We start from the raw sequence: 17401 nt of genomic DNA on the forward strand, positions 1-17401 counted from the left end.
TGGTTTCTCGGACAAAGTGCATTTATTTATTTGTGGTTGGCAAGTTGATAGTTCTTTGTTGGTTGATTGTATTTGTGGCAACAGTTGGTGGAGCAGTTCATCAAAAGTGTCAAAATCCAAATACACAATGTGCATGTACTGCAATAGATTAATAGCAACAAAACAAATATTATGCTGTGTTTAGTATCGTTAAATCTACTCGTCAAAGTCCAAGCACCCCATGGCAAATGTTTAGCTGTGCAATTATTCATGCATTAAATTAAAACTAAAATTATTCCCCTGAGAAATTCTCACACTTCCCGTTGTACGATCATGATCTGGAAATTCTGCAGTGCCCGCTCTGCTGTGAAACATGCATTTCTATCATCGAAGAACTAATGCTGCCTCGGTCTTCATTTACTTTCTTTGGCGGCACTCTTTGGATCTGCTGTGGCCACTGTTACCACCGTCGTCATATCCTCATTCACTGTGCGGGTGATGGAGACTTTAGATATCTTCGTGTGCTCAGTTGTCTTCTCTGTGATCTTCTGAACGACCTCTGGGGTATTTGGCATCTTCTTATCAATTTCAGCTTCACTTTCTTCATTATCCATGTTGATGTCCAACCCATTTATGATGGCCACTGAGTTCTTGTCCCCAGACGGTGGGCTCTTGTCTCCTGACTGTGCAACCTTATCTCCCGACTGTAGCCCTTTGTCTCCAGGCTGTGGGCTTCTGTCTCCTGACCCTGGGACCCTCTCCCCAAACTGCAGGCTCCTCTCCCCAGACTGTGTTTGTTTGTCCCCAAACGGTGGGACCTTCTCCGCCGATAGTGGACTCTTGTCCCCCGATAGTGGACTCTTGTCCCCCGATAGTGGACTCTTGTCCCCAATCTGTTGAGTCTTGTCCCCAGATAGTGGACCCTTGTCCCCCGATAGTGGACTCTTGTCCCCCGATAGTGGACTCTTGTCCCCCGATAGTGGACTCTTGTCCCCCGATAGTGGACTCTTGGCCCCCGATAGTGGACTCTTGCCCCCCGATAGTGGACTCTTGTCCCCAATCTGTTGAGTCTTGTCCCCAGATAGTGGACTCTTGTCCCCCAATAATGGACTCTTGTCCCCCGATAGTGGACTCTTGTCCCCCGATAGTGGACCCTTGTCCCCCGATAGTAGACTCTTGTCCCCCGATAGTGGACTCTTGTCCCCCGATAGTGGACTCTTGTCCCCCGATAGTGGACTCTTGGCCCCCGATAGTGGACTCTTGTCCCCAATCTGTTGAGTCTTGTCCCCAGATAGTGGACTCTTGTCCCCCGATAGTGGACTCTTGTCCCCCGATAGTGGACTCTTGTCCCCCGATAGTGGACCCTTGTCCCCCGATAGTGGACTCTTGTCCCCCGATAGTGGACTCTTGGCCCCCGATAGTGGACTCTTGTCCCCAATCTGTTGAGTCTTGTCCCCAGATAGTGGACTCTTGTCCCCCGATAGTGGACTCTTGTCCCCCGATAGTGGAATCTTGTCCCCAGATAGTGGACTCTTGCCCCCAGATAGTGGACTCTTGTCCCCAGATAGTGGACTCTTGGCCCCCGATAGTGGACTCTTGTCCCCGGATAGTGGACTCTTGGCCCCCGATAGTGGACTCTTGGCCCCCGATAGTGGACTCTTGTCCCCAGATTGTTGGTCCTTGCTTCTGGGAGTTTCAGCTACCTTTTTTTCTTCCACTCTTTCTACTGAGATTTTCTCTACATTTTCTTCACTTTCTCCTTTCTCTTTCTCACTCTGTTCTTCCTTTGTTACTCCTTTCTCTTGACTGCCTTCGTTCCCCTCCTTGGAGACAGAGAGTTTCTTGCTGCCTTCTATCTGATGGTGTGGTTTCTCCACTTGCCCATTCATCTCAGGCCTTGTTATCTCTTCCCTTGTTTCAACTTTAGCTTTCTGGCTTTCGCTTTCTTTTGCTAACACTTGGGGAGCAGTTTCTCTCTTGTCTCCTCGTGATTCCTCTTTTGCTTTCTGTGGATATTGCTCCACTTTATCCTCTTTCTTATCACCTTCACTTTCCCCTCTAACTTCAGACGCAACAGTTGCTTTTTGGTTCATTACTTTCAACTCCTCCTGCTGTTGATGTACTCGCTCTTCACTCTGTCGCTTGCCGCTTCTTTCCTCTTTACGCTGACTTCCCTCCATCACTCCTTGTTTAACACTCTCGGTTTTATCGCTTGTGCTAACCTCTTCAGCCGCTGCTTTTGTTTCTGCTGCTTCCTGCTCATTAGATTCCGTGATTCCTGCAATATCTTCTCTCTCTGCTTTTCTTTCTGACATTTTTTCCTCGTCGACGTCTTTCCCCTCGGTAAGACTTTGCTCTTCAGACGGTTCAATTGATTTACCAATTTCTTCACTTTCCAACGCTTTTCCCTCTTTGATTTCTCCCTCTCTAGCCTCCTCTTCACTACCTGCAGTCTCCTCCACTATCCCTCCCTCCGCCTGGGCAGCGCTGTCATCTACTCCACTCTCTTTCCCACATTTGCTTTCTGTTATACCCGCGTCACTCTCTGCTCCAGATGTAGTGACTTTCTCCTCAGATTCGTTACTCCCGATGCCGCCTTCCTCTGCGCTGTCTTCCTTAGTTTCACTGCTCCTCTCGGCCTCCTCTTCATCCGAGGCTTCGGCTGTGGTTGCCTCGTCCTCCTGCCTGGTTGACTCTTCCTCGTCCACTCCATACCCAGACCCGTCCTCAGACATGACTCTCAGCACAGAGGCTTCCAGCTCGTCCATGTCAACCTCTTTGGTTGTTTCACTGATAATTTCTTCAACAAACTTGTACCGAGGGGCTGTCTTGGTGGGAGTGCCCTGCGCGCTAGCCGGGGCGTAGATGGAATGAGTCAGGGATTGAGTCTGTCTGTACGTGTAGGAAGGGGCGATGCTGCCACACATGGAACCAAACCATGTCTCCTCGCCTTCCAGTAGTTTCCTTCATTCGGGAAAGAGAAGTCACAGGTGAGACACAAATAAATCATTCTTCCCATTGGGAGAAGGAACGGGAGCTTGAGAACCGTGAGCTGCAAGTTCAGGACCAGCTCTGGAACCTCCTGCTTAGCCCGCACCGTGTTAGTGAGCATCTATGGGCTGTATTTAGGTGGGACTTCTGTGGCCACAGTATCACGGATAATTGATGATATTGTTTACAGTACATGTTCTAACGCTGCACCAACTAATGTCATTGTTCCGGTCCCGACATAAATAAGTTACATTAACTCCGCTTGGGCTCCTGGTTTCCTTTCCCACTCGACATTTGCCTTTCTTGTAGCTTAGTTAGTGTCCCGGGGGAGGGGGAGAAGTGAGATCGTGTACCCAGGGATTGTGTGTTTGGGGCGGGGGTGGGTCGAGCCGCACTGAGAGTCTCCCCGCCTCACCCGGGTCTCTGGTGACTTGAACTATTTCGGGATCAGTCAGTCCCCGTGAGCGCGGTGAGATTATATCGCAGTTGTGGTGAACGCTGATCTATTTACAGAGTCCCGCCGTCAGGTAAATGTTCTCACGGCTATTGGTCTTTGCAGGTTGTGTATAGGACGTGTTTAGACAGATATGGACAAATGGGACTAGTGTAGATGGGCATGTTGGCGGGCATCAGTGAGTGGGGCCGAAGGGCCTGTTGGTCCGTTATCTGCTGCAGCTTTAACCCGTTCCTATCTCGGGCCACACAGCATTGACTGGCGGGCAAATCTAAACCAAGGGCACGCCATCTTATTGGCCTTTACATGTTTGAAAATCACCTCCAGAAATACTGTTGGTGTGACAGGTTTAGCACAAAGTGCTGGAGCAACGGCGGGTCTGTGGAGGGAATGGTCAGTCTGAAGAAGCTTCTCGATGGAAACATCGCTTGGCCGTTCCCTCCACAGAGACTGCCTGACCCGCTGGGTTCCTCCAGCACTTTGTGGTTTGCCCGACATTCCAGCATCTGCAGTTCCTCGCGTTTCCGCCGCACGTTCATCCCTTTAGGATTAAGCAGCTGGTGCCGAGCCGGAGCCTCGCTTCCCCGTGAGCGGTCGCGGGCAGCGGACAGTGCGGGGTTTGAGTTGCCCGGCTGGGGCACACGTACCTGTACGAAGCAATCTCCACGTCCAAGGCCGTCTTGACATTGAGCAGGTCCTGGTACTCCCTCAGGTGTTGGGACATCTCACATTTTGTGTTTATCAGTTCGTGCTCCAGCTGTTGGATGGTGCCCTGGAAAACAAGAGCGGTTCTTGTAAAGTCACTGGTGCAGGACCTGGAGCGGCGCAGCGGGAGGAGGGGGGGGAGGGGGGGGAGAGGGAGGGGAAGAGTGAGTGTGGAGGGGAGGGGGGGGTCGCGGGCCTCGCTCTCACCTGGCACTCCTGCAGCTTCGGGTCGTGGGGGGGGGGGGGGGGGGAGACGGGGTGGGGAGTGGGCAGTGGGGGGGGGGGGGGGGGGAGGGGGGGGAATGGAGGGGAGGGGGGTCGCGGGCCTCGCTCTCACCTGGCACTCCTGCAGCTTCGGGTCGTGTGGGGGGAAGAGGGAGAGGGGGCGCGGGTCCCGCCGTGTGGATGGGGGGGATGGGGGTGGATGTGGGTGGGGGGGGGGGGATGAAGGGGTCACCTGGTACTGCAGCAGCTCCGAGTCGTGCCTGTCCTCAATGTCGCTCAGCTGCCGATCCAGAGACTGTTTGGTTCCCCGAGCCGCCTCCAGCTCCACGGTCTTGGAGTGAAGTTGGCGCCGGAACTCTCCGATCTCCTGGCGGCTGCGTTGCAGCGCTTCGCTGTTGGTCTGAGCGGCCTGTCCGAGCGCGGCGGCCCTGCAGCGGAACAACTCCTCGGCCTGGCCCAGGTCGGTGCCGGTGCAACCCTCCATCTGAGCTCGGATCTCCCGCAGCTCCGCCGCCAGACCGGGTTTGGGCGAGTGTGTGAGTGGCGGCGCCTGGATGTGGCCGCGCAAGTCGGACACCTGGTCGTGGTGGGTGTCCCGTAGCGCGACCACCTCGTCGGCCAACGCCAGCGCCCTGTTGTCCAGTTGCAGCTTAACTCGCCGCGAATCCTCGCTGTCTTTCCTGTAGCCACGGGCTTCCACCTCCAGCCGTTGCCGCATCTGTTCCTGGTCCTCGCACCGAGCCGCCACCTCCCGCAGCCGCTCCTCAAGCCGCTCCCGCTCCAGCTGCGCCTCCGCCTTCTGCCACTCCGTATCCCGCACCAGGCGGCGCATCTCACCGATCTCCGGGCCGTAGACGGCGGCCAGGCGGGACGGCGAGGTCTGCCGCTGCCTAAGCCGCCCCATCTCCGCCTCCAGCCCCCGGTTCTGCTGCTCCAGATTCCGCACCTTGTCGATGTAACCGGCGAAGCGGTCGTTCAGTCCCTGCATCAACTGCTTCTCGCTCATCCTTTCCGCCGGACCGTCCTGGGGGTAGTAGCCCAGGCCTGGGGTTATGTGCTGGGCTAGCCCGAGGCCGCGGGCGCTACGCCGGCCAGAGGAGCCGGACAGCCGCGGGACGGGCACCGGGTCCCGGCCGGGCTCATACTGCATGTGCCGGTAGGGCAGCGGGTTCCAGGCGGAGCTCATGTTGTCGGTGGAGTGGAGTGCGCTGCTACATAGTTGCCCGCTTTATATAGTTAGCGGAGTTTGCAGCGGCCGCTGATCACCGCGTCTGTGTGACGCACGTAACACTCTGACATTGAACGGAAAATGGCAATGATAAATATAGTCCCATTGGCGAAAAACTATAGAAAACACGACTGCAGGTCGGCGCGTAATTCCCGCTAGTTCACCCCATCTCCCCCCGCTCCGTAACCCAGAGCAGTGCGGGAACGTGGAACAGTGAATGGGACAAAGTGGGGTGGGGTGGGGGACAGTCTGATTTACTGCAGCCTCCCCAGGTCACCACTTACTGTCAATGCTGATAGTCCCGCCATTAACTGGATACATTCGATCCCTCAAAGTGCAGGCGCTGGAAACGTGAACAAAGTCAGCGGGTCGGGCAGCAGCTGTGGAGGGAGGGTGTGGACACGATGTTGGACCGGCACCTTCCACAGACCGGCCTTTAGTGTTTGGTCGCGGCTTCTGGCCGGAGGGGGTTCTGGGCACGCGGGCGGCGTTTCACAGCGCGGTCAGAATCAAAGCAGCGTGTGTGGAGGGAGGGCGTGCAGCGATGGTCGTTCGGCCTGCTTGTGTCTGTACTGTCCTGTCCAGGGATGTGCAGGAAGGAACAAGGGGTCACAGTTTAAGGATAAGGGGGAAATCTTTTAGGACCGAGATGAGAAAAACATTTTTCACACAGAGAGTGGTGAATCTGTGGAATTCTCTGCCACAGAAGGTAGTTGAGGCCAGTTCATTGGCTATATTTAAGAGGGAGTTAGATGTGGCCCTTGTGGTTAAAGGGATCAGGGGGTATGGAGAGAAGGCAGGTACAGGATACTGAGTTGGATGATCAGCCATGATCATATTGAATGGCGGTGCAGGCTCGAAGGGCCGAATGGCCTACTCCTGCACCTATTTTCTATGTTTCTATGTAACAGCAGATGCTGGTTTACACCGAAGATAGACACAAAATACTGGAGTAACTCAGTGGGACAGGCAGCATCTCTGGAGAGAAGGAATGGGTGACATTTCGGATCGAGACCCTTCTCCAGAGATCTGCCTGACCCGCTGCGTTACTCCAGCACTCAGCTGCTGGACAGCTCCCTGTCGGCGCGGCCCTGCCTGACATCGGTCAACAAGGCCAGTCTCTCGCCGGTGCAGCGAGCGGACTCCACTCGTCAACAGTTTCACCAAGGGTTAACCCCGCTCCTGCAAACTGAGGGGAAGCGGGAAGACAGAAGGAACTGCAGACGCTGGAACAGTGAACAAAACACAAATTTCTGGAGGAACTCAACGGGTCAGGCAGCATCTGTGGAGGGAATGGACAGTCCGAAAAAAAAAAGGGTCCCGGCCGTAAATATCGTCTGTACAGTGCATTGCCTCCACAGATGCTGCCTGACCGGCTGAGTTGCTCCAGCACTTTGTGTTTTGTTTTGGGTGAATCGTCGATGCGTTTGGTCCAGGAACTAACTGTTCGGTGTGTGCAGCAATTAGATTAAACACAACTGCAACCCGTAGTGACCGGCGCGGACAGCGGTCCAGGGCTGTGGGCGGCGGGGAGTGGGTGGGGAGTGGGATCCGGGGGGTGAGGGCTAGAAACATGACCGCTTTCATGTTTAGAATCGTTGGCACAGAACAGATAATTTAGGACAGCAAAAGACATTAATTATTTTTCATCGCTAATAATTTTCGTAATTTTCGTACGCAAGTATTTCAAGTAGTTGCGATTTTGATTTGAAAATAACCCGGCGGCGGTGGGGGGGGGAAGAGAAGGGTGGGGGGGAGAGAGAAGGGTGGGGGGAGGGGGGGGGAGGAGAGAAGGGTGGGGGTGCGGGGGGGAGAGAAGGGTGGGGGTGCGGGGGAGAGAAGGGTGGGGGGAGGGGTGGGGGGAGGAGAGAAGGGTGGGGGGGGGGGGGGGGTAGAAGGGGGGGGGGGGGGAGAAGGGTGGGGGTGCGGGGGAGAGAAGGGTGGGGGGTGCGGGGCCACGGAGGCGCTGATTCTCACATTTCAGAAACATCCAGACTAATTCCCGGGCCGGTCGCGGATCAAGGGCTGGGAATGGGATTAGTGGATATTGGTATTTCCTGGTCGGCAACGACACGGTGGGCCGAAGGGCCAGTTTATTTGCTGTGTGACTCTCTGCTCAATGTGTCCCAGTGCACGGGAGCAAATCTGGCCCGGTGCAGGGCCGGGCCGAGCGGCCGCAGCCCGTGTGATCATCGGTCAGTCCCTGTGAGCGTCCGCCTTGCCCTCCACTTGGGCCAACCATGCCTGTCCACTGCAAGGGCAGCGTGAGACGGAGAAGTGGGAGGTGTTGCGGCTCTTGAAGAGCATTAAGGTGGATAAATGCTCAGGGCAGGGGAGAAAGATCTTTGTATCTTCCCTACCGTCGGATCCCAGCGCTGTTCTTTGTTTTAGAGAAATAGAGATGATGAAGTGAATTATAGGCCACTAGTCGGGAAACTATTGGAGAGGATTCTTTGGGATGTCATTTACTTGCATGTGGAAGAGAATGGGTTAATTTGGAATTGTCAGGCCGGTTAGGGTTAGGGTTTGTACACGGTTGTCGTGTCTCACCAACATGATCGAGTTGTTTTGAGGTGACGAAGGTAATTGATGAGGGTGGGTGGTGGGTGCTGTCTACATGGTCCCCGGTGGTAGGCTGATCCGGAAGATTAATGCATGGGTCCACGGTGACTCGGTCACTTTGAATCAGAACTGGCTTAACCCATGGGTTGGTGTTATTCTGACTGAAGACCTGTGGCCAGTGGTTCTGCAGACATCTGTGCTGGGACCTCCGCTGTTTGTGATGTGTATAAATGACTTGGATGTAAATGTAGATGGATTGGTTAGTAAATTAACACACAATAACTGCCGGACATTGCAACAACATGTAGACCAGCTACAGCAATGACAGATGGAATCACAGCTAAACAAGTGCGAGGTGCCGCACTATAGGAGGTTGAATGAAAGTAGAAAGTATATCGATAATGGCAAGACTTGTAACAGCATTGATGTAGAGAGGGGTCTTGGAGTCTAAATCCATAGCTCAAATAGATAGTGGGAAATAATGCATGTGGTATGCCTGCCTTCATTGGTCAGTGCTTGAGTAAAATAATCAGGAAATTATGTTGTTGGTTTGATGAAGCTGTATCTGGAGTACAGCGAACAATTCTGGCCGTCCCGTTACACACGTGGGGGCTTCGGAGAGGGCGCAGAGGACGTTTACCGGAATCAAGTTCAAGTTGGTCACCTGCACCCATGGTACAGTGAGATTTGTCACCATAACAGAGTACAGATAAATAGAGCACAATACATGATCCCCGACCTGGATTTGAGGGGATTAGCTTTAAGGAGAGATTGGACAAACGGATTGATTTCTCTAGAGTGTCAGAGGCTGTGGGGAGGTCTGGTAGACATTGATAAAACTATGAAAGGCGGAGACGGGGTAAACAGTAAGTACATTTTCCCAGGATGGAAATGTCAAATAGTAGAGGGCGCGGCTTTAAAGGGTGAAACGTTAATAGAGAAGCTTTGGACAGATTTGTACAGAGAGAGTTGGGGGTGGTGATTGGGCAGATATGATCGCGGTGTTGAGGCAGCGGCTGGATAGATGTGGACCAAGTGTGGGCAGATTTGATTAGTTTGACGGCATCATGTTCTGTGCCAAAGAGCCTATTCCTGGGCTGCACTGTTCAATGTTTCATGCGCTACAGCTTGCTGGATAGTGCGGATGTATTAAGAGTCTTTTGACGTCAATGGGCAAGGCCGTTTCACTGCAGAATCTAACAGCGCATTCTCACCAACTTTGAACAAATCCTAACTCAAAGTAATGAACAGAAATGGTGCAGAACAGAGTGGCGGATCTGTTGTTTGTCAGGACTGAGGGGGCAACGATTTTAACCCCTTCACTCCTGAACTGTCCATGCTACCCATCTGTTTTCTCACTGTGCGAGGCCACTATCAGGCGAGGTCAGCGAGAGACTCTTTCTCTGCCTCACACTCCCTGGGCTGTCTTTAATAATCTTTTCCCTAAACTATTCTCTCACATATTATTTCTTTAGAGGTCCTTACAACCTTATAAATTATTCACGTGGACTTGGAGAATTATTGTCAGCGCAGAGCTGAGTGAAAAGAGTGAGAGGGAGAAGGAACTGCAGCAGCTGGGAGAGGTGCTGGAGTAATCCAGCATCCTGACCCGCTGAGTTACTCCAGCTTTTTATATCTAAGATCTTTCATGTTGCAGGCTGAGGGTTTGTTCTCTGAGTTTACCGGAGCGGGGAAGCTGCTCCATCAGATTGTAAAACAGCGGCAGCGTTGCCACCTCCAGCTTTGCCCGGCCGGGGCCCACGCGTTGGCAAACGCCCAGCGTTCGCGTTTGAATAATGTCAACGGGGCGAATGAAAGTCAAGTATCCCACCCGGGAGAGAGAGAGAGAGAGAGAGTGTGTGTAGTGTGTGTGTGTGTGTGTGTGTGTGTGTGTGTGTGTGTGTGTGTGTGTGTGTGTGTGTGTGTGTGTGTGTGTGTGTGTGTGTGTGTGTGTGTGTGTGTGTGTGTGTGTGTGTGTAGTGTGTGTGTGTGAGTGTGAGAGAGAGTGTGTGTGTGTGTGAGTGTGAGAGAATGTGTGTGTGTGTGAGAATGTGTGTGTGCGTGTGAGAATGTGTGTGTGTGTGTGCGTGTGAGAATGTGTGTGTGTGTGTGTGTGTGAGAATGTGTGTGTGTGTGTGTGTGTGTGAGAATGTGTGTGTGTGTGTGTGTGTGTGTGAGAATGTGTGTGTGTGAGAATGTGTGTGTGTGTGTGTGTGAGAATGTGTGTGTGTGTGTGAGAATGTGTGTGTGTGTGTGAGAATGTGTGTGTGTGTGAGAGTGTGTGTGTGAGAGAATGTGTGTGTGTGTGTGAGAGAATGTGTGTGTGTGAGAATGTGTGTGTGTGTGTGTGTGAGAATGTGTGTGTGTGTGTGTGTGAGAATGTGTGTGTGTGTGTGTGTGAGAGAGAATGTGTGTGTGTGTGTATAGTGCGTGTGTATAGTGCGTGTAGTGTGTGTGTGAACAGTGTGTGTGAACAGTGTGTGTGTGTGAGTTTGTGTGTATAGTGTGTGTGAGTGTGAGTGTGTGTGTGTGTGGGGGAGAGAGGGAGGGGAGGGGGGGTCCTGAGATGATAAATGAAGATCTTTATGCAGACACTTCATCGCAAATCTAGATGACCCAGAGCAGACTCGCGGTATTTGAACCCTATAGCTACTGAGGGACATTCTACAGACCACAGATTATAGAGCGATCTTTGCTGCAGACCAGGCTGTGCGGGGTTCAACTCCATGAAGGCAACAGGCGATGGCCGGGGCATCGGGAGCGGCTCTCACGCCCGGGCTGATCCCACGCCGTTACTTTTCCCGGGTCCGGCTGCAGAGCCCACATTGCAGGTGAGCGGCTGCCGGGACACCAGGAGTTAATGATCCGGCAGCGTGGGTGGGATTGGAGAGAATCCTGGAGCATTGCACCAACTGTTGATTCACTGCGGAGGGACTGCGGATCAGCAGCGGATGCGGGGTAGATGCGGGCACAGACCCACCTCTCTCAATCCACACTCCCCCCCACACCCACCCAGACAATCTCCCACCTCCCTCCCTCCCACTCCCCTCTCGCACATCTCTCCATTACCCCCCTCCCCACACCCTCCTAATCTCATTCCTACTCCCCCACTCTCTCTCTCCACCACTCTCTCTTTTTCTCTCTCCCGCCAACTTTTTCTCTCTCTCTCTCCCTCTCTGTCCCCTCTATCTCTCTCTCTTCGTCTCACTATCTCCCATTCTCTCTCTCCACCTCACACTTCCACTATCTTCCTATCCACAGTCACATCCCGTATTATCTCTCTCCCTCCCCCACTCACTCACCTTCTCTCTCTTTTCGCTTGGACCCTCTCCTCTTCAATGTCTTCCTTATACCTCCCCCCTCCCCATTTATAAATGCCCCTCCCCCGGTAATCAATGCAGTTCCCATAAATGTATCATTTTCACAGTTTTATTGCTCCAGTTTCCCTGATTTTAATTAGTTTTATGAAGTGTAATAAATAAAATGAAATGAGAAAATGGATAATAACCTAGTTGACATTCAGATTAAAAACAAAAATCAATTTTCAAGAATGTAACCAGTTCTGGTCTGTTTACACAATGACAGCCCCAATCAAAAGATTCATGGGTCTGCAGTGAAAGCAAGTCCAGCTTGTGTGTATGTGTGAGTGTGTGTGGGAGTGTATGTCTGTGTATGTGTGGGTGTGTGAGACGGTATGTGTGTGTGAGTGTCCGTGTGTGTGAGTGTGTGTGAGTGTATGAGTGTGAGTGTGAATGTTTGTGTGTGAGTGAGTGTATTATATATGTGTGTGTGTGTCTCTTACTATCTGTGTGTGGGTGTGTGTGAGATTCTGCTCACATCCACTTGTACTAACATTCATTACATTGATCCACTTTTAACTCATGAAAAAGGAGATGTAATATCAGTTTTAAAGCGTTGTTTATTTGCAGTTCATTGCTAAGGTTAGATAACTGAATTAGTTGTCTTATCTGCACTAGTCGATCCTGTTCCCCGTCCACGTAGTCCAATTGAAACTGAATAATGTAACTGTGAAGGTCACGGCATTGTGTTCAAAGATCTCCCCCCCCCCCCGTTTCCGCCCTCCACCCCCCTCCCCCCCTCCTTTCACCACCCCTCCCCCCCTTCCCCTCACTTGGTGAGGGGAGAGGGTGGGGGAAGGGGTTGGCCAGTCCTGTGTCACTGTACGCCACCATGGAAGGAAGGCGGTTCATTAGAATGGTGATTACGGTGACACCTGCTCCCTTCAGCCATGTGCGCACACACACACACACACACACACACACACACACACACACACACACACACACACACACACACACACACACACACACACACACACACACACACACACACACACACACACACACACACACACACACACACACACACACACACACACACAGGCCAGTCCAGGCCTGCGGCGATACTGGAACGGACAGGGGTGACAAAGCGGCTGTTGTTTCACTCCAGTCTCCAGCACCCAGTGTGTAGCAGTTGGACACAAACACCTTGTACAGGGTTTGTCATAATCTGCAGCGCTTGTGTGAAACTAGAGCAGGCCAGCTGAAACATTGCTGATTAATTAATTAAATCTGCGCTATATAACTATCTTTATTTTAGTACCAGTATGTTCAGGATATCAGTCTGAGGGGAATAATCTTCACTGAATGAGCTGTTGCAATTATTATTTTCCATCTTCTAAGTTTAGAGACATTTTGTCAAAAGAGTAATATTTTCAGTGCGTGCTGAGTGAGGTGTGGATCAGCAGGGCACTTGGGCAGAAGGTAACCCCACCCACAGTGTGGAGGGAATATTTCTTTGCTGGATCTGCAGCTTTTGTTTCTTCAAACACATTAGTATTCTGCTGCAAATAAACTCCATAACATCCACCCCAGTGACGTCAGCCGAACATTGATATCAAGTTTTCAAATGCGTCAAAATTAATGATACCATCTCAGCAAAGACTTCTTTCTTTAAAAACATGTTTTCACAAATATATGTGAAGGTAAAGTGTGAATTAGAATAGATTGATTTAAACTGAATGCTCTTGAGCAGAGGATGCCCTTGATTGTGGGTGCTGCTGTACACACGCAGAATGGGATTGTCAGGGAGTTACGTTGGTTGTAGCTCACTCTGACTTGCCAAGGTCACAGAGAACACAAATAAATCAGGATATTTAGCAAACCGCATGGGATCAAAACACACTGAATACTCACTGGAGGTGATTCAGATTTATCGGAATTAATCTAAATACCATTTACCCCACGCTGACCATTTAAAATTAAGCCCAACATGCTCTGGGATCTTTTGCTGAATATTTTAAAACATATTTCTTGTTGCTCAATGTTTTATTTGTTTCTTTTGTGTTGGAACCAGGAAACCTGTGACTGTCATTTCTACACAGCTGACACTGTGGCAATCTATCGGCAGCATCTTATCATCCCTGTTCATTGCAATACTGGGCGGTGTTGATCTATAGCGGATCAATATACCATTAAATAACTTGACAGCCTTCTTCATAATTCACAACTCCAGTAATCATGATGTCATCTGAAAACTTACTACCCAACCCATTTATGCCCAAGTCATTTATATCTATCACAAACAGCAGTGGATCCCTGCAGAACTCACAGCCCACCAGCCTGAATATTGTCCTTCCACCACAACCCTCTGTCTTCTACCAGTAATCCATTTATGAATCCACATGACCAAGTCACTGTTGGTCCCGTGCATCTTAATCTTCTGGATCCACCTAGCATGGGAGACTTTATCAAATGCCTTACCAACATCCACCACCTCACCTTCATTCATCACCTTTGTCACCTCCTCAAACATGTGATTGTTACTAGGACACGACCTGTCGTGTACAAAGCCATGCTGGCTACCCCAAATGTACACATTATCCTCCAAATGGGAATAAATCCTGTCTCCTCCAATAGTTTTCTTGCCACTGACGTGAGGATCATTGGCCTATAGTTCCCTGGATTCTATCCAGTTCCGTTCTTAAACAAAGGAAGACCATTTGCTACTATCCAGTCTTGTGGGACCTTGTCTGTGGCTGGAGAAGATGCAAATATCTGTTTAATGAAGTCTTCATAAATCCCCAGAGTTTGTTTAAAAAACCTTTAACACTGGAGCAGTGATCTTTAGAAATCAGATATACTTTGCTCAATCGATGACCTGTTAACAGTTTTAGTTTACACATTGCACTTCATTGCAAAGCACATCCTCCACTGTCTGATGACTTACTCCCTGTGCTGCCTCGAACTGTGCACTGCATTGTGTTGGTGACATCCTACCTGCTTTGTTTTGTGGACCCATGAGCTGTCCAAAGGTCTAACAGATAGACATGGAAGGAAATTCATGACTGCCACCAACCATGGCCCATATCTGATCATTGGTGAGGAGCCCCAGACTGGAGAAGGTATCTCATTATCAATCTTACCCTAGTTTTGAGTGTGCCGTGAGTTGTATCTCAAACCTCCTGTCTTCAGCAGAATCTCCAGGAAGTGCTAAATGTGCACGTGTTTACACTTGATTGAGGACCATGTTGGCTTCTGGCCCGGCTGGTGATACCGGCTCAGAGTGGATTGTCAAGCACATTCTGAACCTGCCAGTACAAAGCTATTTGAAGAAATCTGCACAGATTATAAATATAGAAAAAGCAGAGCTTTGTGTTAAAAACTGGATTTATTACATCATTTGAATTGCATGCTCTGAATTAAGAATTGGTGTAGGTTTGAGACTTGGTATGAATATCATGTGATCGAAGTTACTTAGGCGACACCTTGGGAAGTTTAGGATTCTAAATTTCATTTTAAGTTTCGTTTTCGGTTCTTTATTGTCACATGGACTGAGGTGAAGTGAGAAGCTTTGATTTGCATGCTATCCAATCAGGTCAGATATACCATAAATAAATAAATATAATCAAGTACGTTAGGTAGATGGACAAGACAGATACAGAGTGCAGAATACACATCTCAGCATTGTAGCTCCCATACACAATGTCCAATGTCCTCACTGGGATAGAGGTGAATAGAAGATTCATTCAGGAGCCTGATGACAGAAGAAGTTGTTCCTGATGTGGTTTCTTGTACCCTCGGGCAATCGGCTTTCTGGAATAAACCATGTTACAGATGGAAAACGTATTGACCACCTGTGCGGGGATGTGGGGAATTGTGTGAGAGATCTACGTCCTGCTGCATTCACACTCACACTGTGTTCACCTCACCAGAACAAAGGTGCAGAGTTTGGGAGAACAGAGCTGATGCTCTTGAGCAGGGGAGAGAAATGGAACTGAAATGTTGCTCTGGGTTCAGGAGACTGAGAGGCAGATTAGGGAAGGAGTTGGGAGCTGAGGGACATTGCTGGTGTTTGTGTGATGACTGAGACTAGTGGTTTGGGTATCAGGGCAGTGGACAGGGTGATCATGGTGTTGGTCTTGGTCTTGGTGTTTGTGTCGGTGTTGGTGTTGGTGTTGGTGTTGGTCCTGGTGTTGGTGTTGGTGTTGGTGTTGGTCCTGGTGTTGGTGTTGGTGTTGGTGTTGGTGTTGGTGTTGGTCCTGGTGTTGGTGTTGGTCCTGTTGTTGGTGTTGCTCCTGGTGTTGGTCCTGGTGTTGGTGTTGGTCCTGGTGTTGGTGTTGGTCCTGGTGTTGGTGTTGGTCCTGGTGTTGGTGTTGGTCCTGGTGTTGGTGTTGGTGTTGGTGTTGGTCCTGGTGTTGGTCCTGGTGTTGGTGCTGGTGTTGGTGTTGGTCCTGGTGTTGGTGTTGGTCCTGGTGTTGGTCCCGGTGTTGGTGTTGATCCTGGTGTTGGTCCTGGTGTTGGTCCTGGTGTTGGTGTTGGGGTTGGTGTTGGTGCTGGTCCTGGTGTTGGTGTTGTCCTGGTGTTGGTGTTGGTCCTGGTGTTGGTGTTGGTGTTGGTCCTGGTGTTGGTGTTGGTGTTGGTCCTGGTGTTGGTGTTGGTGTTGGTCCTGGTGTTGGTGTTGGTCCTGGTGTTGGTGTTGGTCCTGGTGTTGGTGTTGGTCCTGGTGTTGGTCCTGGTGTTGGTGTTGGTCCTGGTGTTGGTGTTGATGTTGGTGTTGGTGTTGGTCCTGGTGTTGGTGTTGGTCCTGGTGTTGGTGTTGGTCCTGGTGTTGGTGTTGGTCCTGGTGTTGGTGTTGGTGTTGGTCCTGGTGTTGGTCCTGGTGTTGGTGTTGGTGTTAGTGTTAGTCCTGGTGTTGGTCCTGGTGTTGGTGTTGGTGTTGGTCCTGGTGTTGGTGTTGGTGTTGGTCCTGGTGTTGGTCCTGGTGTTGGTGTTGGTCCTGGTGTTGGTGTTGGTGTTGGTCCTGGTGTTGGTCCTGGTGTTGGTGTTGGTGTTGGTGTTGGTGTTGGTCCTGGTGTTGGTGTTGGTCCTGGTGTTGGTGTTGGTCCTGGTGTTGGTGGTGGTGTTGGTGCAGTTCACAAACTCTGCTCTGTGCTCATTGATGTCACAGGCCGTGGAAGGGATGGGGTGGTTGGCACTGAGCACTAGAGGTACCAACAGCAGAGACTGATGGATCTGAGTGAGGTGTGAGAGACAATGTTTGCTTCAACGCTGACAGAATAATGATTCTCCAACCTCCTCACACATCAATTCCCGATCAAAAAAGCCATAATTTACCAACTAGCTTGCAATTGCGTGGCCTATCTTGGTCACTGTGCAATGCTGCAGGAGCAAGGATGCATGACTCTCTTAGTGTTTATGATTCCCTGGTTGTGTGAGAAAGTGCCATACATCACTTTCATTACTGAGCCACTGCCCTTTATGTCTTGCACAGACAGTTAGAGAACAGTTCTGCTGAATTTCTAAAATTCAGTAGAAAGTTAATGAAACATTTTGTGCCTATAATAATCCAGCATAGGGAAGAGTGTGGACATCGATGCTCACAGAACATTCTGGCATCACTGAGACGATGGAAATGATTAAATGGGTTGCGTCCAAAAGGAGTGAAAAGTTAATCAGACTATTAAACAGCATTAATAATGTGAAACCAGACAAATGAAAACCGAGAGATGTTGAAGACTTCAGAAGTGTATATGAGCTGAACCTCTCCCTGTTTGTCTGCACTGACATTCACAAACTGTTCCTGAACCAGGTCTAACCCGGACCAGGACTCAGGTAGACCCTTCCTCCCAGGGTTGCTGTTTGCTGCTCGATTCAGCGCTGTACTGTCGACAAAGTGTCACAGACAACGGTCGGCAGGTTCAAGTACAGGTTGGGCATGGATGTTGGTGTGGCTTT

At 50.7% G+C, this 17401-nt stretch overlaps 1 protein-coding gene and 1 long non-coding RNA gene across 2 annotated transcripts in view; one reads left to right on the forward strand and one right to left on the reverse strand.

The window, feature by feature from the left end:
- LOC116966351 (neurofilament medium polypeptide-like) lies at window positions 1-5654 on the reverse strand. Its single transcript, XM_033012489.1, has 3 exons — window positions 4587-5654; window positions 4072-4196; window positions 1-2943 (listed from the first exon to the last, which is right to left on the reverse strand). Exons 1-3 carry the CDS (start codon window positions 5538-5540, stop codon window positions 393-395), a joined length of 3630 nt encoding a protein of 1209 aa, XP_032868380.1. The 5' UTR covers window positions 5541-5654; the 3' UTR covers window positions 1-392.
- The window catches only part of LOC116966352, a 24985-nt gene continuing 12406 nt past the window's right edge, over window positions 4823-17401 (forward strand). Inside the window, exon 1 of the long non-coding RNA XR_004410001.1 lies at window positions 4823-4940. This is a non-coding gene — a long non-coding RNA (uncharacterized LOC116966352). The remainder of the gene's footprint in view (window positions 4941-17401) is intronic.

The sequence above is a fragment of the Amblyraja radiata genome, chromosome 37 (genome assembly GCF_010909765.2).
Source record: "Amblyraja radiata isolate CabotCenter1 chromosome 37, sAmbRad1.1.pri, whole genome shotgun sequence".
Taxonomy (NCBI): domain Eukaryota; kingdom Metazoa; phylum Chordata; class Chondrichthyes; order Rajiformes; family Rajidae; genus Amblyraja; species Amblyraja radiata.